The 23,708-nt window shown below is 39.7% G+C and overlaps 1 protein-coding gene across 1 annotated transcript in view; it reads left to right on the top strand.

Annotated features, from left to right (window-relative positions):
• Window positions 1–23,708, top strand: part of LOC106093015 (paired box protein Pax-6) — a 298,522-nt gene that overhangs the window by 19,418 nt on the left and 255,396 nt on the right. Inside the window, exon 3 of the mRNA XM_059366934.1 lies at window positions 17,341–17,521. Coding sequence (XP_059222917.1) covers window positions 17,341–17,521 — 181 coding nt within the window. The remainder of the gene's footprint in view (window positions 1–17,340; window positions 17,522–23,708) is intronic.

Below are 23,708 nucleotides of genomic sequence, written 5' to 3'. Positions count from 1 at the left end.
TATGGTTCAGATCGGTCTATTTTTATATATAGCTACTGTACTTATTAGTATTTGGTCTAAATCAGAACATATTTTGATATAACTGATATGGGACATAATGAAATTTTCACCGAATTTTGATGAAAGGTGGTTTACATATATACCCGAGGTGGTGGGTCTCCAAAGTTCGGCCCGGCCGAACTTAACGCCTTTTTACTTGTTATATATTGAAGACGAAAAGGTAATTGTCATATGGACAAAGGGAATATGTAAATCGTGACACTAAAAATTAAAAAAGAATATATAACCCAAAAGTTTCCCGTTTTATGTCGTCTGTGTTACTTGCGCACTTACATATAAACGACTAAGCATTTGGCATTTTTAAACCCTCCACCATAGGATGGCGGTATACTCATCTAGTCATTCTTGAAATATTCGTCTAAGACCCCATAAATAATACATTCTCTATCGTCATTTTATTTTAAGTCGAGCCTGCCATGTCCTTTGCCTGTCCGTCCGTCTGTCGAAAGCACGCAAAACTTCGAAGGAGTAAGCTGGGCGCTTGAAATTTTGCACAAATACTTCTTATCGGTGTAGGTATGTTTGGATTGTACCCTTGTTTTGATATAGCTGCCATATAAACCGATCTTGGGTCTTGACTTCTTGAATTTTTAGACGGCGCAATTCTTATCCGATTTCAAGTATGGACTAAGTCATTCCATATCCTGATATAACTGTCATATAAACCGATCTCCCGATTAGACTTCTTGAGCCTCTAGATGGGGCGATTGTGATCTAATTTGGCTGAAATTTTGCACATGTTATTTTAGTATGGCTTCCAAGAACTTAACAAATGGGATCCATGGGAGGGTATATAAGATTAGGTCCGGCGGAATTTAGCACGCTTTTAATTGTTCTATCTGTTAGAGTATTTTTGAAAAAATTTTAAGAGGTATTTATATTTCTTTTGTCTATGGCTGTCGTAGACAGCCAGAGCTTACCACGGTGACCGAAAAATAACAAAAATGTAAAATCATTGAAGGGTGTTCTTTGTGTTTTGCTTTGTCCGAAAAAACTGCCAATTTATTTTTCTCAAAACTCATTTAGTAACAATACGTGTGTTTGCCTATCCAAAAATTTGTGTTAATTTGCATAAAATGTTATTGGAAGTCGTTCGCGTTCTTTTGACAGTAGAAGAGAGCGGGAGAGTGAGAAAAGGTTGCTGAGTCTGGTTGACAGCTTGCAAATTTCTACTGGATATTTTTTCCCAGTAGAAATTTGCATCATCCCAGCTTTAGAGAGTAAAGACTGTGCTTACTCCTCTGTAAACTTTTACAGACAAATTTTTACAGGAAAAGAACGAAAAGTACATACCTAATCTCTCCTTTGTGTGTTACATTCGCTTGGTCATTAAGCTGATTCAAGAACACAGAGATATGAAGTAACTCACATGACCGGTTGTTACAATCCAAAAAATAAACATATAATCGTTTAAAATTATTAACTTATACCATATTGGAGAAATTTAAGCCCATTGTTCTTAAATTAAAATATTATGTGTAATATATACATTTTTGAAGTATTGATAACATTTTTAAGACATTTTGAACTTTCAGCATCTGAAACAGCGGAAGAAATGTTGTCCAGTTGTTACTGGTTGAGGTAAACTTAGATTTCATGGGAGATCCCCCGTGTGTTCTTAGCTAATATACCAGAGACAAGGAAGCTGGGAACTGTGAGCCGGCAATCGGGAGCCTCATTGAACACAATGGCTCCGATGGGGAGACCCTAACCAAGAACCCGAAACGTCTTCTAATGGTGTGTTTGTCTGGCAATTACTTTTCTGTATTCAATGAAAGCCTTTCATTCTAGTGATATTAATTGTAGTGATTCCAATTATCTCCCAAAGGAGATAGTTGTATTTCCAAAAGCAAATAAAACTGTTCTATTTTCAGCAGACTTTCTGTTCAACAAACATTTTTGCTGTTTTCACTAACCATTTTCTCTGGGTGTAACTAACTTTCAAACCATTAAGCTAGCCGCTAGCAAATTTGCACATTACTTCACATTAGCCTAGATCGGTTAGGATTGTTAATGGGTCAAATTTCAGATACTGCTCCTATAAAACCAATTATACCCAATTATACTTCATGCACATGTAAAGGGAGGCATTTTTTGGCTGGAATCTGCTGCTTTATTGTAACTTCCAATATCCACATATATATATATATATATATATATATATATATATATATATATATATATATATATATATATATATATATATATATATATATATATATATATATATATATAAAGGGTGATTTTTTTGAGGTTAGGATTTTCATGCATTAGTATTTGACAGATCACGTGGGATTTCAGACATGGTGTCAAAGAGAAAGATGCTCAGTATGCTTTGACATTTCATCATGAATAGACTTACTAACGAGCAACGCTTGCAAATCATTGAATTTTATTACCAATATCAGTGTTCGGTTCGAAATGTGTTCATTCACCGTAACGTTGCGTCCAACAGCATCTTTGAAAAAATACGGTCCAATGATTCCACCAGCGTACAAACCACACCAAACAGTGCATTTTTCGGGATGCATGGGCAGTTCTTGAACGGCTTCTGGTTGCTCTTCACTCCAAATGCGGCAATTTTGCTTATTTACGTAGCCATTCAACCTGAAATGAGCCTCATCGCTGAACAAAATTTGTCAAAATTTGAACACATTTCGAACCAAACACTGATTTTGGTAATAAAATTCAATGATTTGCAAGCGTTGCTCGTTAGTAAGTCTATTCATGATGAAATGTCAAAGCATACTGAGCATCTTTCTCTTTGACACCATGTCTGAAATCCCACGTGATCTGCCAAATACTAATGCATGAAAATCCTAACCTCAAAAAAATCACCCTTTATATAAAAATCAATTTGTGTTTGTTTGTAGGTTTGTTTGTTTTAAGCGAAAAAATTGGTTTCCAAATTTCGGATGGGGTACCTAGGGGAGCCGCCCCACCCTAAAACCTACCAAACGTATATTTAGACCAGTCACGACAATATGGGACTCAAATGAATGGTATTTAGGATAAGACCACGTATCTGATATCCAATTGTCGAACCAAGTGCTAGGGGGAATATTTACCGACCATGGTAATATGGGACTCAAATGAAAGGTAGTTGCGAGTAGAAAACGAATCTGATTTACAAAGGTGGGACCACGTTTATATATATATATATATATATATATATATATATATATATATATATATATATATATATATATATATATATATATATATATATATATATATATATATATATATATATATATATATATATATATATATATATATATATATATATATATATATATATGAATGGTAAAAATCAATGTGAACCGATTTTTGTAAAATTTAACAAAAAATATAAACAGTTATTAAAGAAATATGTATGCCAATTTTCACGACAATCGGTTGACAAATTATTGAAAATTACCCAATATAGGACTAACATATATGTGGGAGTACAAAGGTGGGACCACGTTTATGGGGGTCCAACCCTTCGCCAAAACACCACCCAAACAGGACTTATTTACTGGCCATGGGAATATGGGGCTTAAATAAAAGGTATTTGAGTGCAGAATTAGAATCTGATATCAAAATATGAGACCAAGTGTTTGGAGGGCCGCCTCTCCCCAAAATCATCCCCCAAAGGGGACACATTTACGACTTTAGCCACATGGGGCTCAAATGAAAGGTCTGAAGCAGTAAAGCACATATCTGATAACAATATTCGGGAAAAGTGTCTAAGGGGCCACCCCACCCTCACAACACCACCCAACCCCCAAAACACCCCCTAAATCGGACATATTTACCGATCACGGCAATATGGGACTCAAATGAAAGGTATTTGCGAGTAGAATATGAATCAGATATCCAAATGTGGGACCACGTTTCTGGGGTCCACCCCTTCCCCAAACAAGACTTATTTACTGACCATGGGAATATGGGTCTTAAATAAAAAGTGTGTGAGTGTAGAATTTGAATCTGATATGCAAATATGGGACCAAGTGTTTGTGGGGCCGCCTCTCCCCAAAAACATCCCCAAAAGGGGACAAATAGCCATATGGGGCTCAAATGAAAGGTCTTTGGGAGTAAAGCGCAAATCTGATATTAGTATTTGGGAAAAGTGTCTATGGGCCCACACCACTCCCTCAACACCACCCAAATAGTAAGTGTTTCCTGACTTTTGCAATATGAGGCTCAAATAAGAGAGTTTTCAAAGTGGAACACGAATCCGATATATATATTTCAAGGCCAACTCACTTAGAGGCCGCCCATCCCCCAAAACACCCCCAAGCCGGTCATGTTTGCCGACTATGAAAATATGGGGCTCAAATTAAAGATATTTGGGAGTAGACCACGTATCTGATATCAACATTAGGGACCAACTGACCAAATAGCCCGTATTTGCTCACCAAGACAATTTGGGTCGTAAAGAGAGTGGAACTAAATATTGGGTTGCCCAAAAAGTAATTGTCGGTAATATAGTAGTAATATAGTCGGCGTTGACAAATTTTTTCAACGGCTTGTGACTCTGTAATTGCATTCTTTTTTTCTGTCAGTTATCAGCTGTTACATTTAGCTTGCTTTAGAAAAAAAGTGCGCGAAATTTTGTTTACATTTGTTTGTTTGGCGTCAATTTTAATATGGGTACCACATGTATTGAAAGAAATTCATTTAAAAAACCGAATCAACGCTTGTGATATGCACCTTAAACGCAATGAATTCGATCCGTTTTAAAAACGAATCATAACTGGAGATGAAAAATGGATTGTTTACAACAACGTTAGTCGAAAACGATCATGGTCCAAGCATGGTGAATCAGCCTAAACCACTTCAAAGGCTGATATCCACCAAAAGAAGGTTATGCTGTCTGTTTGGTGGAATTGGAAGGGTGTGGTATATTTTGAGCTGCTTCCAAGGAACCAAACGATTAATTCTGATGTTTACTGTCAACAATTGGACAAATTGAATACAGCCATCAAGGAGAAGCGACCAGAATTGGTCAATCGTAAAGGTGTCATGTTCCACCAGGACAACGCTAGACCGCACACATCTTTGGTCACTCGCCAAAAACTGAGTAAGTTTGGCTGTGAACTTGTGATGCATCGACCATATAGCCCTGACCTTGCACCAACAGACTACTATTTATTTCGATCTTTGCAGAACTCCTTAAATGGTAAAACTTTCGGCAATGATGAGGCTATAAAATCGCACTTGGTTCAGTTTTTTGCAGATAAAGGCCAGAAGTTCTATGAGCGTGGAATACAAAATTTGCCAGGAAGATGGCAAAAGGTTATCGAACAAAATGGCAATTTTATATTTGATTAAAGTTCATTCTAAGTTTTATTAAAAATGCATTTACTTTCTTTTAAAAAATCCGCAATTACTTTTTAGGCAACCCAATATTTATAGTGTTTATGTTTATTTATATGTTTATGTTGAAATCACGCTACAGTCTTTAAAAATAGGGATATTGAGCTGAAACTTTGCACATATTATTTTTATACCCTCCACCTTAAGATGGGGGGTATACTAATTTCGTCATTCTGTTTGTAACTACTCGAAATATTCGTCTGAGACCCCATAAAGTATATATATTCTTGATCGTCGTGAAATTTTATGTCGATCTAGCCATGTCCGTCCGTCTGTCCGTCCGTCCGTCCGTCCGTCCGTCCGTCCGTCCGTCCGTCCGTCCGTCCGTCCGTCCGTCCGTCCGTCCGTCCGTCCGTCTGTCTGTCGAAAGCACGCTAACTTCCGAAGGAGTAAAGCTAGCCGCTTGAAATTTTGCACAAATACTTCTTATTAGTGTAGGTCGGTTGGTATTGTAAATGGGCCATATCGGTCCATGTTTTGATATAGCTGCCATATAAACCGATCTTGGGTCTTGACTTCTTGAGCCTCTAGAGTGCGCAATTCTTATCCGATTGGGATGAAATTTTGCACGACGTGTTTTGTTATGACATCCAACAACTGTGCCAAGTATGGTTCAAATCGGTTCATAACCTGATATAGCTGTCATATAAACCGATCTTGGGTCTTGACTTCTTGAGCCTCTAGAGTGCGCAATTATTATCCGATTGGAATGAAATTTTGCACGACGTGTTTTGTTATTATATCCAACAACTGTACCAAGTATGAATCAAAGCGGTTCATAACCTGATATAGCTGCCATATAAACCGATCTTGGGTCTTGACTTCTTGAGCCTCTAGAGTGCGCAATTATTATCCGATTGGAATGAAATTTTGCACGACGTGTTTTGTTATGATATGCAACAACTGTGCCAAGTATGGTTCAAATCGGTTCATAACCTGATATAGCTGCCATATAAACCGATCTGGGGTCTTGACTTCTTGAGCCTCTAGAGTGCGCAATTCGTATCCGATTGGAATGAAATTTTGCACGACATGTTTTGTTATGATATCCAACAACTGTGCCAAGTATGGTTCAAATCGGTTCATAACCTGATATAGCTGCCATATAAACCGATCTTGTTTCTTGACTTCTTGAGCCTCTAGAGTGCGCAATTCTTATTCGATTGGAATGAAATTTTGCACGACGTGTTTTGCTATGATATCCAACAACTGTGCCAAGTATGGTTCAAATCGGTTCATAACCTGATATAGCTGCCATATAAACCGATCTGGGGTCTTGACTTCTTGAGCCAATAGAGTGCGCAATTCTTATCCGATTGGAATGAAATTTTGCACGACGTGTTTTGTTATGATATCCAACAACTGTGCTAAGTATGGTTCAAATCGGTTCAAAACCTGATATAGCTGCCATATAAACCGATCTGGGATCTTGACTTCTTGAGCCTCTAGAGGTCGCAATTATTATCCGATTTGTCTGAAATTTTGTACGACGGATTCTCTCATGACCATCAACATATGTGTTTATTATGGTCTGAATCGGTCTGTAGCCCGATACAGCTCCCATATAAATCGATCTCTCTATTTTAATTCATGAGCCCCCAAAGGGCGCAATTCTTATTCGAATTGGCTGACATTTTACACAACATATAATTTAATTGTGGTCCGAACCGAACCATATCTTGATATCGCTCTAATAGAAGAGCAAATCTTTTCTTATATCCTTTTTTTTTGCCCAAGAAGAGATGCCGGGAAAAGAACTCGACAAATGCGATCCATGGTGGAGGGTATATAAGATTCGGCCCGGCCGAACTTAGCACGCTTTTACTTGTTTGTTCATAAGCAGATTAAAATCAATTTGTGTTTGTAGGTTTGTTTGTTTGTGTGTTCCTTATAGACTCAGAAACGGCTGAACCGATTTTCTTGAAATTTTCACAGATGGTGCATAATGACCCCGTGGTGAAAATAGGGTACTTCATTTTTTGATATCTGAAGGGGGTCGGACCCTCTCCCTTACCCTAATTTTCAGAAACGCCAGATCTCGGAGATGGGTGGTGCGATTTAAGCGAAATTTTGTGTGCTCTCATATAGTACCCTAAAAATAAAAATTTGATATCCAAATTTCGGATGGGGTACCTAGGGGGACTGCCCCACCCTAAAACCTACCAAAGATATATTTTGACCAATCACGACAATATTGGACTCAAATGAAAGATATTTAGGATAAGAAAACGTATCTGATATCCAATTGTCAGACCAAGTGCTAGGGGGACCACCCCAATCCCCAAAACACCCCTAAATCGGGCATATTTACCGACCATGTCAATGTGGAGCTTAAATGAAAGGTTTTTGGGGGGTAAAGCAAGAATTTGATAACCTATTTTGGGGCCATGTGTTTGGGGGACGCCTCATCCTGTAAACTCCTCTTAAGCCAATGGCAATATGGGGTTTAAAAAATGTATGGTATTTGAGAGAAGAGCACGATGCTGATATTTTTCTGCGCCAAGAATCTGGGGGACCACCTCTCAACCGAAAACTCTAAATCAGACATCATGAGAATATCGGGCTGAAATGAAGTATTTTAAGAATGGAGTACACCTTACATCCAAATTAGAATTCGTAGACCAATAAAGATCATCTGGGTTTCAGATAAAAGCACTTATATTGTTAAACTGTTAGCCAAGTTGGCATGGTATTTCACTAAAAGATCTTTAATTGTCGAAAATAAATATTCCTAGGAAACTTTTGTTCCATATAAAGTAAAAGAAGGCGCAGCGGAGCGTGCGTGGGTCAGCTAGTCTTATATAAAAATCAATTTGTGTTTGTTTGTAGGCTTGTTTGTTTGTTTGTATGTTTGTGTGTTCCTTATAGACTCAGAAACTGCTGAAATTTTCTTGAAATTTTCACAGATGGTGCATAATGACCCCGCGGTGACAATAGGGTACTACGTTTTTTGATATCTTAGGGGTATGCGGACCCTCCCCCTTACCCTAATTTTCAGAAAAACCAGATCTCGGAGATGGGTGGTGCGATTTAAGCGAAATTTTGTGTGCTCTCATATAGTACCCTAAAAATAAAAATTTGGTATCCAAATTTCGGATGGGGTACCTAGAGGGGCTGCCCCACCCTAAAACCCACTAAACATATATTTAGAACAATCACGACAATATGGGACTCAAATGAAAGGTATTTAGGATAAGAAAACGTATCTGATATCCAATTGTCGGACCAAATGTTGGGGGGACCACCCCGACCCCCAAAACACCCCTAAATCGGACATATTTAGCGACCATGGCAATATGGGACTCAAATGAAAGGTATTTGAGAGTATAATACGAATCTGATCTATAAATGTGGGGCAAGTTTCTGGGGGTCCACCCCTTCCCCAAACAGGACTTATTTACTGACCATGGCAACATAGGGCTTAAATAAAAGGTATTTGAATGTAGAATATAAATCTGATATCCAAATGTGGAGCCAAGTGTTTGGGGGGCCGCACCTCCCAAGAACAACCCCAAAAGAGGACAAATTTACGACCGTAGCAATATGGGGCTCATATGAGAGGTCTTTGGGATTAAAGCAGGGAACTGATATCAATATTCGGAAAAAGGTGTCTATGGGGCCTCCCCATATAGGATGTATTTGCAGACCATTCCAATATGGGACTGTAATAAGAGGAAGAGGCATATATGAGGTTCAAATAAATGATATACAGATATATGGCTTAGTGTTTGGGTCTACCCCTTTCCCAAAATAGACCACAAACTGCAATTATTTACTGGATATCGCAATATGGGGCTCAAATAAAGGTATTTGGAAGTTGAATACGAGTATCCAAATGTGGGACCATGTATTTGGGGCACCGCTCTTTCTTTAAAAACCCCCCAGAGGGTAAAACTTTGCCGACCATGCCAATATGTGATTCAAATGAAAGGTATTTGAGATTAGAAAACTAATTTGATAACCAATTTTGGGGCTAAGTGTTTAGTGGACGCTTCATCCTACAAACTCTACTTAAACCAATGGCAATATGGGGTTTAAATAAATGGTATTTGAGACAAGAGCACGATGCTGATATTTTCTTCAGAGCCAAGTGTCTACGGGACCACCTCACCCCGAAAACACTCCTACGTCGGAAATCGGGCGGAAATACAGTTTTTTTAGAATGGCATTAAATCCTCCGAGCGAATTCGTAGTCCAATAAAGATCATATGGAATTTAGATAAAGACACTTATAATGTTAAACTCTTGGTCAAGCGATATGTATATACTATTTTCCTATTCCATAGTATTGAACTAAAAGCTCTTTAATTGTCGAATACAAATATTTAAAGGACAATTTTGTTTCATATAAAGAAAGGGAAGGCGCAGCGGAGGGGGCCCAGTTTAGCTAGTATATAAATATATATACATACATATATATATATTTTCAGACCATCGGTTTACAAATGACAAAATCGGGCGTACATATTTATGAGAGCATTATATAAAACTGAACCGATTTCGAATAAACTTCTTAGATATTGTTGATATAGTTGTAGAGGAAAGCGTTGTGCAAAAAAAAAGTGAAGTGAAATCGGCCGATATATGTATGCTTGAAGTGAAAATCCACCGATATATGTATTAAATTCATCAGACGTCATAAGAAAATCCTTCCTCCCAAATTTCGAGAGAATCAATTAACATATAACCACATTATTGCAATATTAGTCCAAATCGGACGAACATATTTATGGTAGCTATACCCAAATCTGAACCGATTTTCAATAGGCTTCGTCAGAAATGTTTCGGGTTATCCAAGTTTATCGACCGCAATTTTCTGGTATATACTGCCAAATCGTTTGCTCTTTCATTCCCCCTCACTCTGTTATGGCCAGGCACCCAAACGATGCGAATTGCGTTAGTCTGCTTTTTACACTGCAAGACTGTTCGTGACCTTAACCTGTCGGCTTTTATTGCCTTATGGCCATTTTACTGTCTGTAAAGATACCTCACGCATTCCGTGATTGCCCGTATCTCCGCCTGCAGGACGGTGTTATAGTCAGGCAGTCTAAAACAGATCTCAGTCCTTGGGTTGTCAGTTTAGACCTCCAGGCCCATTCTGTCCTCTTGCTTTGATCCATCCGTGTAACGAATCTTCCTGCTGGAAATACTAGGGTTCCGTCAATCCAGGACTGTGACGCTGGCAGCATTGCCTCACAATCGACCTCAAGTGTCGTCCCAGGCATCCGATCGGAAACCTCTTCCATCCCTTCCAGGAATGGAGGAAGCTTGGTCCACCTTCGTCTTTCTCGTGAACAGGCATATTTCAGTCTTCTTTGGGTTAACATTGAGTCCTTTAGGTCTGGCCCATTCGTGTGCCATCTGCAAAACCCTCTTGGCCCTTCTGCATAGCTGGTTCGGATCCTTACCCATTACATGTTTTAAATCATCGTCTACGTAGCAGACAGGTTCAAATCTCTCCTCAGCCAGCTTCCGTAATAGGTCATTTATGGTGGTAACCCATACTTTGTGCCACTTTCTCTCTTATATTTATTTCATGAACACAAAATTTATCCACCTGTTCCTTAGCATATGGTTTATCCTGTCTCTAAGGTCCGGGTCCACCCGACGCTGGTCTAAGGATTGGATCAGTATGTCGGTCCGCACATTGCTAAAAGCCCCCTACGTGTCAATGCATAGCGCCAGTGTGTACGTTTTGGCATCTATGGATTCTTCTATTTTATACACAACCTCGTGCACGGCAGTCTGCACCGGGCTTTCCTTGACATAGGCATGCTGTTTGTATTTAAGCAGTTCGCTGGATGTCCGTGCTATTGGGTTGCCCAAAAAGTAATTGCGGATTTTTCATAAAATCGGCGTTGACAAATTTTTTCACAGCTTGTGACTCTGTTGTGTAGAAGAAAAAGTGTAAAAAAGTATATTTGATTAAAGTTCATTCTAAATTTTATTAAAAATGCATTTACTTTCTTTTAAAAAATCCGCAATTACTTTTTGGCAACCCATGAACATCATTATTCCAGGATTCCGATGTCTCCGTGAGTCCCGTCGTATCCTGTGGAAAATGGGATTTCATCAAGAGCCTCAACACGTCCTCCGTTGAATCTACTCTCGCTCACATGTCGTCTACTAATGTTTCAGTTTGGTCATGGGTTTTTTAGAGAAACTTTTTCATCGTGACGGCGTCATGCTATCGACCTGTTCGCTGAAAAGCTTCCAGGAGACACGCTTTACCGATCTGGTAATTTTACTGTATTTATAGAGCCGTGTGTAATACACATTCCAATATATTTCCGCTTTTTTACGAAGTGCTCTGTTATGATGTCTGTCCCAATATTGCGAATCTCCCCGGTCGTCCAGGGTTTTTCTTGGGCTGATTTCCTTTCTTGAGGAGGACAACTATCTTCGAAAGGCTCCACTAGTTCAGCCGTAATCCTGTTGACATTGTCTTATATACTCGGACCATCTAAATTATATTGCCCAAATCTACTTCTGAGTAGTCTTTCGAATTATGTTTTCAATGTATTCTTTAGGTTTATCGGATTCGGCGTGCGATTCTTAACCTAATGTAGCGATGGTCTGAGAAGGAGTGTTCCATGGAGACCCTTCAGTCTTGACCATTAAAGATTAGATTTTCCGAATATATCGTTACATCTAAAACCTGCTCCCTAATTCTGTTGACAAAGGTAGCGGTGTTATCTATATTAAGTATTATTAGGTCGTTAGTATTCAAGAACTCAGCCAGGGCTTGGCTCCGCTTATTAGTGTTGATACTACTCACGAAATTTGGTGAGAGTTCGCATCACGCCCTATTTGTACCTCAATTCTTGTCTGTTTGGTTTTTTTTCTCATCAGTCGTTACTGCTCCGACGTGGGAGTCGATGTCGGAGATTCAAAGGAAGATAAAGTTATGCCAGGTATGCTTCACCGCCTCCCTGTCCCACCACTGTTGCATCCAACGTTGACAACCCTGGGGAAAATATATAATTTAAATTCTTGTGACAAACAAGTAAAAGCGTGCTAAGTTCGGCCGGCAAAAAAAGGATATAAGAAAAGATTTGCTCTGCTATTAGAGCGATATCAAGATATGGTCCGGTTTGGACCACAATTAAATTATATGTTGGAGACCTGTGTAAAATGTCAGCCAATTCGAATAAGAATTGCGCCCTTTGTGGGCTCAAGAAGTAAAATAGAGAGATCGATTTATATGGGAGCTGTATCGGGCTATATACCGATTCAGACCATAATAAACACGTATGTTAATGGTCATGAGAAAATCCGTCGTACAAAATTTCAGGCAAATCGGATAATAATTGCGACCTCTAGAGGCTCAAGAAGTCAAGATCCCAGATCGGTTTATATGACAGCTATATAAGGTTATGAACCGATTTAAACCATATATGGCACAGTTGTTGGATATCATAACAAAATACTGCGTGCAAAATTTCATTCCAATCGGATAAGAACTGCGCACTCTAGAGGCTCAAGAAGTCAAGACCCAAGATCGGTTTATATGGCAGCTAAATATAGGTTATGGACCGATTTGAACCATACTTGGCACAGTTGTTGGATGTCATAACAAAACACGTCGTGCAAAATTTCATACCAATCGGATAAGAATTGCGCACTCTAGAGGCTCAAGAAATCAAGACCCAAGATCGGTTTATATGGCAGCTATATCAAAACATGGACCGATATGGCCCATTTACAATACCAACCGACCTACACTAATAAGAAATATTTGTGCAAAATTTCAAGCGGCTAGCTATACTCCTTCGGAAGTTAGCGTGCTTTCGACAGACAGACGGACGGACGGAGGGACGGACGGACATGGCTAGATCGACATAAAATTTCACGACGATCAAGTATATATATACTTTATGGGGTCTCAGACGAATATTTAGAGTAGTTACAATCAGAATGACGAAATTAGTATACCCCCCACCTTATGGTGGAGGGTATAATAACGCAGGTCCATTGTTAGCATAGAATAATTGGAAGTTGATATGGTTCAGTCCAGAAACTTTGTTTCGGGTCGATCATGGCTCCTGAATTAAGGCAATAGGAATCTAGCCCTTGGAGATTTTCTCCATCAGAGCGTGTGTAGCTTTCTCGCTCTGGTGGAGGTTTATTTGGACCACAATCATTGGTTCTCCATTAAATGGGCTTTTCGGAGTGGGTGATGGTGTCATTGCCGGCTCCCTGTTCTTTAGGTTACATTGAATTTACTCTTACTGCACTGCCTGATGTTATCGTATTAGATTCTTTGCCTATCCTAGTCTTCCTTATCTGGATAATGTCGGCAATGGCTCCATCGTCGGGTCCCTGTTCGTTGGGCTGTATTGAGTTTCCATTCCCTGTACTGCCTGATGTTTCAATACTATGAACTTTGCCTATCTTAGTCTTTTAAATCTTTAATAAATTGGCTTCTTGGGAGTAGGTGATGGAACCAGCGTCGGTTCCATCTTGAAAAAGACGACCTTGCTCCCATAGTGCGCCATGCCTTTAGTCATAGGCAAACTTCTTACGGAGACTCGATCAATGCCAACCATAAGTAGACCAGCTTCCTCCTTCTCCTCCCTGTGAAAGACCTCCCACATCTCTGCGACCAAACCCAAGAATCCAAAAATGCGCTTCAACCAAACTTACTGCCCCATCCCTTGATCTATACATTCCGCCGACGCAAAACGCAACGTAAAGCTGCACTCGCAGCTCAGCTTTTTGGATAGACCCTCTACAGAGTTCCACACATGTCCGAAAATTCGCTCATCAACCAGATCCTCCACTTGGGACCGATGGAATCCTACTGGATGCACTGCCGATATTGATGACTGCATAAGTCAACTCCTCTCCGTTGTGTTTTCTGCCACTCTGGCGTAAGAGGGCTGCACCTTACCATTCTCAGCGACCATCCTCCCCCTCCGTGATGGCTGTGGCCTCCTTTTGGAAATCACAGTCGTCTATGAAGACTCAGGGGTAGTGCGCGCTTTCTTCGTTCCTGTTCCGACTTTGTCTACCTCCGCAGGACACCGCCTGGAGTCTCCATTGCAGGATGGCTGGCTTGGTTTCCCAGAATAATTGAAAGCGGCGAGTTCTTTCACTTCTTCAGCATTTTAGGAATGTTATGCTCTTCGGCAGATCTGACTTTCTTTTCAGCTTCCGTAGAAGTGCTTGGAATGTCAGTTCTATCCCTACCCGATTGCGCTGCCGGTACATTCTCGTCTGTCTCCTTCGTCTTGCACCGAATCGCTTTCTAGGCCGGCTTGTGAGCTAAGCAAAGCCGTCGCTCACTTCTGCCGTCATCCCGCTGCTCATCTCTCGATTCGGTTGTGATCTCTTTTTTATTGACGCTGTCTGAATCCGAATCGGTAACATCACCTTTACTTAAAGGCTGGGAACAAACTGTGCATCTCTCTTGTTTACGCGTCGCTTCCTCATTCGTCCGTCGATGACTAGTGGTGCGCTTACCATGGCAAGAGTGCATTGATGAATTTAAATCTTTGTATGGCAATGAATCATCACCCTATAAACCTTATGAAAACCTGGTTTAATGAATTCAGTCGTGACCGACACTCTCTCAAAACCGAATTCCGCGAAAGTCGTCCAAAATCGGCGGTTGTATCAGAGACCATTGATGTCGTGCGTTAACTTCATAAATAAAATCGGCATGTGACAAACCGTGTATTCCATGAATACCTTGCAGTAAAATCGGTTTGTTCTCGCTGAATTCCGCACAATTTGAGAATCGCTCAAAAAAGCGCTGGTGTCGATTAGTGCGAATACTTTTATAAGAATGCCAAAGGTGGCGAATCATAGATATATGCGTATGAGCCCGAAACAAACCATCAATCGACAGTGTGGGTCTTCGAAGATGGACCAAATCCAACGAAAGTTGTTCATGGAAGAAGCATTTCGAAGCAAATGGTCGCCTGTTTCTTAGGCGCCACTGGTCATGTGGCGACTATTCCGCTTGAGTAACGTAGGAGGCCAATTCTGAGTCATATGCCACCATTTGATTTCCTAAAGTCTTGGGAGAAATTTAAAAAACGAACATTAGAATACGAATCATTGTTCGCCATGACTATGCGAGCTTCCAAACATTGTCTCAAAGCAGCGCCTTTTTGACCTGCCAAAGCGTCGAATTGTTAATATTGTCCGCCGTACAACCCTAACTTGGCACCCGGCTATAAAAAAATGCCCTATCCTTGAGCTCAAACTTGAATCAGAGGGAACTCTTTGATATATGAGAAGTTTGCCCTTGTTCCTTTGAATTATGCATTACATTGAAATAAAAATGCGTGGTCAATGATTTTCGTCTCCATAAAATGGTGCTAAAGCGTTAAATAATCATGTTTTGGAGATGTCATAATGGGAGTGGAAAAAGGAATTCTACAACTGGTTTGAGCGCATTCAAAGGTATATTAATAACGCCGGAGGTTACTTTAAAAACAATCAAATCATTTTTGATAATAAAAACTTGAATTTACATTATTTAGCCAAAAAATTATATAGCAACTCTCGTATATTGTAGCTATTGCTGTCATAAAAGCTCATGTAGGCTAAAAGATGTACATGAGAGCTATATCTTAATCTTAAACGATTTTGCTGAAGTTTTGCACTCTTATTGAACAAAAATCGTGTGTAAAATTTTGTTTAGATCAGACCTACACTCATAGAGAAAAGTTCCAAATAGCAAATACTTTTTGCTGGATATTAACAGTTGATTTTGCTTCTATTGTAGCAGTAGTTCTGCTATTACAGCAGTAGTACTGCAATTTCAAGTATCAGGCTTACTGCTGAAAAGTCTGTTGTTAGCTAAAAATGACTGCTGCTTAATTTTGAAAGGGATGTGAGAAAAAAAAATAAAATATAAATGTAAATGTGTGTCTCAGTGGATGTTTATAATTACCACTGAATGTTTACTTTCCATAAATTTTTTTCTTTTCTTTAAATTTAGAGACAAAAGGCCATGCACACATTAGTAGAGCAATAACAAAAAATGCGAGCGAGCTACCTGATCAGTGGATGTTTCAGATAGCATCTGTACAGCAATATTCCACAAATTAAAATCATCTCTTCCAACAAAATTTCTAAAAAAATACCTAAAGTAATCAAAACAAGTAACAGGCAAACATAAGAAGTAGCATAAAATGTTGTTCAGCAGATTTTTGTACTAAAAACAGCAGATTTTGTTAGCTAATTTAGCTGACCGAAATGATTGCTAATACAGCAGCCTTATGTTTGCTGAAACTGAAGTAATGTCTGCTTTCCTATTTTCAGCAGAAAACACTGTTGTTTTAGCAAACATTTCTGCTGTTCTGAATAAAAAGATTGGTTGAGTGTAAATTGTGGCTAATACAAGCATAAAAGAGCATATGGTTAAAAGATATATATAGGAGCTATATCCAAATCTGAACCGATTTTAATAAAATATTTTACTGTTATTGAGACTTCAAACAAAACACCTCATGCAAAATTTTGTAAATATCGGATAGAAATTGTGGCTGCTATAGCCATAGAGTCCATGTCGGATGAAAAATGTATATAGGAGCTATATCTAAATCCATACCGATTTTTTCAAAATCAATAGCGTTCATCATTGGACCAAAAAAAAAGTTTTTTTTTGCAAAATTTGATGGTTATTGGACGACAAACACGACCTGTTCCTTAATAACAACAATATATGGACATACAGACGAACACTGCTAAATCGAATAAGGAAGTAATTCTTTATTTAGTCGTGGGTCTAGCTCGTAACAGTACAGCTCGCATTGCAATGAAATGCACAAAGTTATAAAACCCTGTTTCACAGTTGTGGCGCAGGGTACATAAAAAAAAATTATTTTATTTTATCATATAACAAACGTTTTTATAAATAATTCTGAAAGCAAAAAATATTTATTTATATTTATTTATTAGGTATTATGAAACTGGTAGTATTCGTCCCAGAGCTATCGGCGGTTCAAAGCCTAGAGTTGCCACGACGGAGGTAGTTGCGAAAATTGCGCAATATAAGAGCGACTGCCCTAGCATATTTGCGTGGGAAATACGCGATAAATTGCTGCAGGATGGAATTTGCACAAATGATAATATACCAAGCGTATGTAAAAAAAAGATTCATATGTATTATATTCTACACGTTATATATATTTATAATTTTATTTTATAATTCACATTTTTATTTCTCTTTCGAGCTTAATGGTCGAAGATTTTTTGGAATGGAAAAGTAAAGTCAGAAGATTCCACAACGCCAACCATGGTATGACCTCTCGGTTAAGGAGGTCATCCACAGTTACTTTAAGGTGTGAAGGCTTCCAGGGCCGTATGTTGGTAGGTTGTATTTATATCCAATTCATTGCGAAACAGTCTTTGTGATGTAAGTACTACACTAACCAAGTTCGACACCCTGTCTACTACCTGTTCTTTTTCCAATGCATGCGTTTGTGTGGTAGTACGGATTTATTGTCCACCAACTACAACAACTTCCATGATATACACATGTTTCTGTGCGTCTTTCGGAACTTGTGTTAATATCTTCGAACACCAGACAACCGAAACGGATCAAGCTATTGCTACGAGTGTATAGGTCCGAATTCCGCCAGGGCTTAGCTGAATTTTATTTTAGAAGTTTTATCGTCTGTTATAAGTCTAGTGGTTTGCATTAAGTGGTAAAACAGCACACTTAGTATACTGAAAAAAAATATTGAAGTGTATTATCGGGAATTTAAGAACATCCCGAATAGTAATTTAGGCTAGGTTAAATTAAAAAGAGGGTGCGGATATAAATCCGCCTCCTGCCACTGTGGACATATACCTAAACCGGTAATAAGCTTATTGTACGCTCTCAAGAAACCTCGATAAGAAAATCCAAGTCACGAATTCCGTGCTACTTACAAATGCTCCAATGTCTTACCATCTTCCCAGCATGCCCTTTTTATCATTTGCCGCATCGATTTTGCATAAGTGAGTTCGTAGTAGCCGTTATGATACGGAAAGATATACTGAACTCCTACTGAATTCCTCTCAGTTATAGCCTCGCCTTCTCACAATCTGGACTTTCACATGGGATTTTCGTCCTCCTACAGACCGCTTCGCTGTTTCTCAGGGTAACATGCACGCTGGTAGCCCACGCCCTTAACTCGTACTGCGTCGACCCGAAACCAAGTTTTTTGACGGCTGTCCTCTGCTTCGCTGCCAATTCGACTGCTCCTTCATTTGCCTTTACTCCGCTATGACACGGCAGCCAATTGATGTGGATAGTGCCTTTCTCATAGAAGGCGTTAATATCCTTCATACACTCCAAGATTCGTGACCTTATCGACCTGATTGTTATAACCCTGATGATCAGTTTACTCTCCGTAAAGATGTTTACACTCGACATCCTCGCGTAAGCACCACACCTCCTCACGCATTTCGTTATCGCCTACATCTCCGCCTCCACACCGTATTATAGTCAGGCAGTCGAAAACTGATCTCAGTCCCTGGTTTCTCAAAACAGACCCCAGGCCCAATCTGTTCTCTAGCTTTGATCCATCTGTGTAGCATGATCTTCCAGATGTCAATATCAGAGTTCCGCCCATCCAGGACTATTCCGCTGGCAGCAGGGCCCGCACTTGACCACAAATGTTGTCTCAGGTATCCGATTGGAAAACTCGTAGATATGTTGTTACGCTTCCTATTTGATCGGAATTCCCTTTGACTTTTCAATTGGGAGCGTCTAGACGGACGTTTTAGAACAATTCCTGCGGAATGAACGTTCACTGATGGGGAAAACCGGCGGTTAAAGACACATACGATCAAGTAATGCAAAGTTTGCCCATGAACATTCCACTAAGAAACAGGGGCAAACTTCTCACATATCAATGAGTGATTCAAGTTTAAACTCAATGATAAGGGGCCTCCTTTTTATAGCCGAGTCCGAAAGGCGTGCCGCAGTGCGACACTTCTTTGGAGAGATGTTTTACATGACATAGTGCCTCACAAATGTTGCCGTCATTACTAAGGGAAACCACCGCCAAAAAGTTTTTCTGTTGGTCTCGCCAGGATTCGAACCCAGGCGTTCAGCATCATAGACGGACATTCAACTTCTACGCTACGGTGGCCTCCTACGATACGATCAAGTAGTTCGCGAATATCTAACGTGGGATCATATGCGATTGGTTAGTGCTCTTCTACCCTCGGATCATAGATACTGCTATATACCACATCACCTTGTTATTAACCCGCACAAACAGACTACGAAATTACGGGTCGTCTTTTATGCTTCGAATCAAACGCGGAAAGGTATTAGCCTTAATGGCATTCTTTACGTCGGCCCATCTTTACAGTAAGATCTGGTGCTATTGATACTATGTTGGCGTTTGTTTATATATGTTTTCAATTGCGATATTGCGCAGATGTATCGGCAGATTCGTATCGGTTCGGAACACCCAAGGTTTCAAAGGATCCTGTTAATGGATACTCCCTTTTATAATATTCAGGATTACGAACTGCAAACGGTGACATTCGGTGTGATTTGAGTGCCTTTCCTCACCATTCGGACGTTATTGCAACTGGCGGACGATACTGTGACTACGCACATCCTACGGAAGTAGGATGGATGACCTTAACACTGCTAAAAGGGCTCATGAACTGTTTACTGCTTTTGCCTGCGCGAAATTCGAGTCTCATAAATGGACGTCTAATGACGGGTCTATTTTGAAATATATTCCTACGGAATATTTGGTTGTCGGTTAATTTTAATCGTTTTTATGGACTATTAGCTGTAAGCCACTGGGAATACGTTGGAACGCGCAGTTGGACGATTTTTATTTTAGTGTCGAACCTATACCCTCCAATGGGCATCATACCAAGAGACACATTTTGTCTATTGTTTGGTCCAGTCGGTTGGCTGATCCATCCAGCCGCGATGGGCCTGATGTACTCCGGATTGTAAAGTCGGACTTCATGTATTTTCCGATACTTCGGAAAAGGCATACGCGGGGGTGATTTACATACGTGTAGAGACTCCGGACGGTCGGATTCAGGTCCACTTGCTCACTTGTCGGGCAAAAGACAAGGCAAAGGCTCCATTGAAGACAATCTCGTTGCTTCGACTGGAGTTATGCTGATCGTTGTTGGCCGCGGTGCTTTTGGAAAATGCACGAGCGGAGATCGATATACTCATTGATCGAGAAGTTTGTTGGTCTGTTTTTTGGACACCGAATGCATGGAGTACATTCGTCGCTAAACGGGTTTGTTCAGGAGATTGTGGGTGGCGATTGTTAGCGTCATGTTCGTTCTGAAGATAATCCTACCGCGGTACGTCTCCCGACGAACTTTCGTTGTCATCCCTATGGTGGCATGGGCCGACTTAGCTTAGACACGATCACTTTCGCTGGAGAATTCACGATACTTCAGTGGCTCCGATTTGTAGAGATTCTCGTTACGTGCCTTACGGGTACTAGCGTATGTCTTCAGATTTTTTAGAAGAACTCATCCCTCTCATAGAGATCGGTTTGCGCATGTAAGTTCAGTGATTATTACTGGGGAGATGAAGGCGGTCAAGGTCCGATTAACTATCGTATCGCAGAGATTCTACTTTGCTGAGGAATACAAATACCATTACTCACGAAAAGTTCACTGCTGCCGTTAAAGCCCTTTTTAGATGAAGAAGGTCTTATGCGTTTTAACGGGAGACTAGTGAAATCGCCGTCCCTTCGCTACACTGAACAATATTCTATTATATTACCGTACGCAAGTCGATTTACTAAGTTGTTAGTGGAGTTTGTTAATAAAATATCTGTGCATGGCGGGAATCAATTAATGTTGCGAGTACTTCGTATTGAATATTGGGTGCCTAGGGTAAAAACTCTCATTCGGTCTAAGAAAAATCATTGTTTCTTGTGTTATTGAGCGGACTTGTTCACAAATAATGGCTGCACTTCCTCCGGAAAGAACCATTTTGAATAGACTATTTACCGTTACCGGAATCTATTTCGCTGGTCCTTTTGAAATCAAATCCTTCACCGGTCGATTTTGCCGTATAACTAAAGGATACGTTTGCGTATTTGTTTGCTTCTCTACCAGAGCAATTCGTTTTGAACATACATCCGATTTATCAACTCAAATGTTTTAATCGTTCTAATCAGTGTCCCGTCACCCATTGTTGCCGCATTTGTATGGAAAAACACCATACCCTCCTTCACCTCTCTAACGTCACCGGTATTATCCAACCCAGTTTTGGGCAATCAAATCGTCCGTTCCGTCCGCACAATCGTTTGTCTTGTCCGTCAACTTGTACTTGGTCTAGAGCCCGTTTCAAGGCCAACGGGCATACAATATGTAACCTTTTTAGCGCCCAATCTGATAGTCCAATTTAATATCGAAATTAAGACAATTCCAGTACGGACACTACTGGATCCGTGCGACCGCGTTAGCCAAATATGTGTCTCTCTTGTCCGGTACTTCCAAATCCCTACCTCGTATGTCCATCAAGGTCAATTTGGTCGACTCGTTTTTAGATCAATACAAAACCCCAACCAGAAAATAACTCCTACCATGAGGGTTGAGGATTTTTCCGATCACAGTCTAAATCCGTGTCTGAATTATTGACGGAGCATTTTGCGGGATATCAACTTGCAAATCCTCAATTTTACCGCTGCCGAGGTGTTGCCATCATATTGGGACCTGATGTTTACCCACAAGTAATGAGGGGTCAGACTCATTCGAGCCCGCGTCTTCCCTTAGGCCAATTTACCATTTTTGGCTGGGGTCATATCAGGTCCGTGTTCCACATAGAGATTGCCTATCTCAATGAAACTAAAGTTATTACATCCTTGATTGAACGTACCATTTACATCAATGTCATTGACCTAACGAGTAACTGCTGCGTTCCCCGTCCTGATCGTTTGTTTGTTTTTATGTTGTCACTCGGTCAAAATACGGCCACAAATCCAATTGTTTTAATTTTTGTAATAAGTAATTTATTTATTTACACCCGCACAACAAGAATATAAAATTCTTATAATTAAAGTGCGGGTAATATCTCCAAGGTTAATTGTTTACTACAAGAAATACCCGAATCTAAAACTAAAATCCAGGTATTTTTATTTCTCTTTGCACTTCTCTTTTCCACGCAACCTTACATTTGGTTTTATTCACTTATGTCGAAATATCTCCAACGCATGAAATGTCACCCTATTATACCAAAGTAACATATTAATACTAGGCTTACACTGATTGGTAAAACATGCTTAATAGCTACATATGTGTATTATAAGTTATGTTTTGCTGTTTGCAAACGCTATTCTTTAAAACTCCAACAACATTTAAAAATGTATTGTTAATGCGATTTGTTACCTATTGCAATATTTATTAAATTTTGTATACTTTTACCATATCTACCTCCCAGGATGTAACTCTAAAGTGAGTTTTCACCATAAGAAAGCTTCACTATTCTGTTTGTAACACCTCGAAATGTTGATTTAAGAGCCCATAAAGTATAAATATTATTGATCGTCTTGGCATTTTAAGACGATCTATGTCCGTCTGTCTGTAGGAAGCACGCTAACTTTCGAAGGAGTAAAGCTAGGTTCTTGAAATTTTGTACAAATACTTCCATTAGTGTAGTTCAGTTGGGATTGTAAAGGGGCCATATCTTTTCATAATTAGATGTAGCTCTCATATAAACCGATCTCTTGATTAAACTTCTTGAGCCTCTAGAGGGCGCAATTCTTATCCAATTTTGCTGAAATATTGGATAATGACTTTTCTAATGACCTCCAACGTGCCAAGTATGGTTCAAATCAGCCGAAAACCCAAATATAGCTCCCATATGAACAGACCTTCCGCTTAAATTTCTTGAGCCTCTAGAGGGTGCATGTTTTATCGTATTTGCCTGAAACTACTATGACATTTTCTACAACATTAAATGGGTGTACCAAGTACGGTTCGAATCGGTCTTAAACCTGATATAGCTACCATATAAATCTATCTTCTGATGTAACTTCTTGAGCCTCTAGAGGGCGTAATTCTTATCCGATTTAGCTGAAATTTTGCACAATGGGATCTAAATTGTCTTTTACATTCAAGCCAAGTATGGCCTGGATCAATTTATTATCTGACATAGCTCCAATAGCATAGCAATTCTTATCTACTATCCATTGTTTGTCTATAATGAGATACCGGGCAAAGAACTTGATAAATGCGATCCATGGTGAAGGTTATATAAGATTCAGCCCGGCCGAACTTAGCACGCATTTATTTGTTTTTATTTTGATTTTGCAATAAGTGTAAATATCCGTTGT

This window comes from Stomoxys calcitrans, chromosome 1 (genome assembly GCF_963082655.1).
Source record: "Stomoxys calcitrans chromosome 1, idStoCalc2.1, whole genome shotgun sequence".
Lineage (NCBI taxonomy): Eukaryota > Metazoa > Arthropoda > Insecta > Diptera > Muscidae > Stomoxys > Stomoxys calcitrans.
This window is presented reverse-complemented; position numbering and strand designations above follow the sequence as displayed.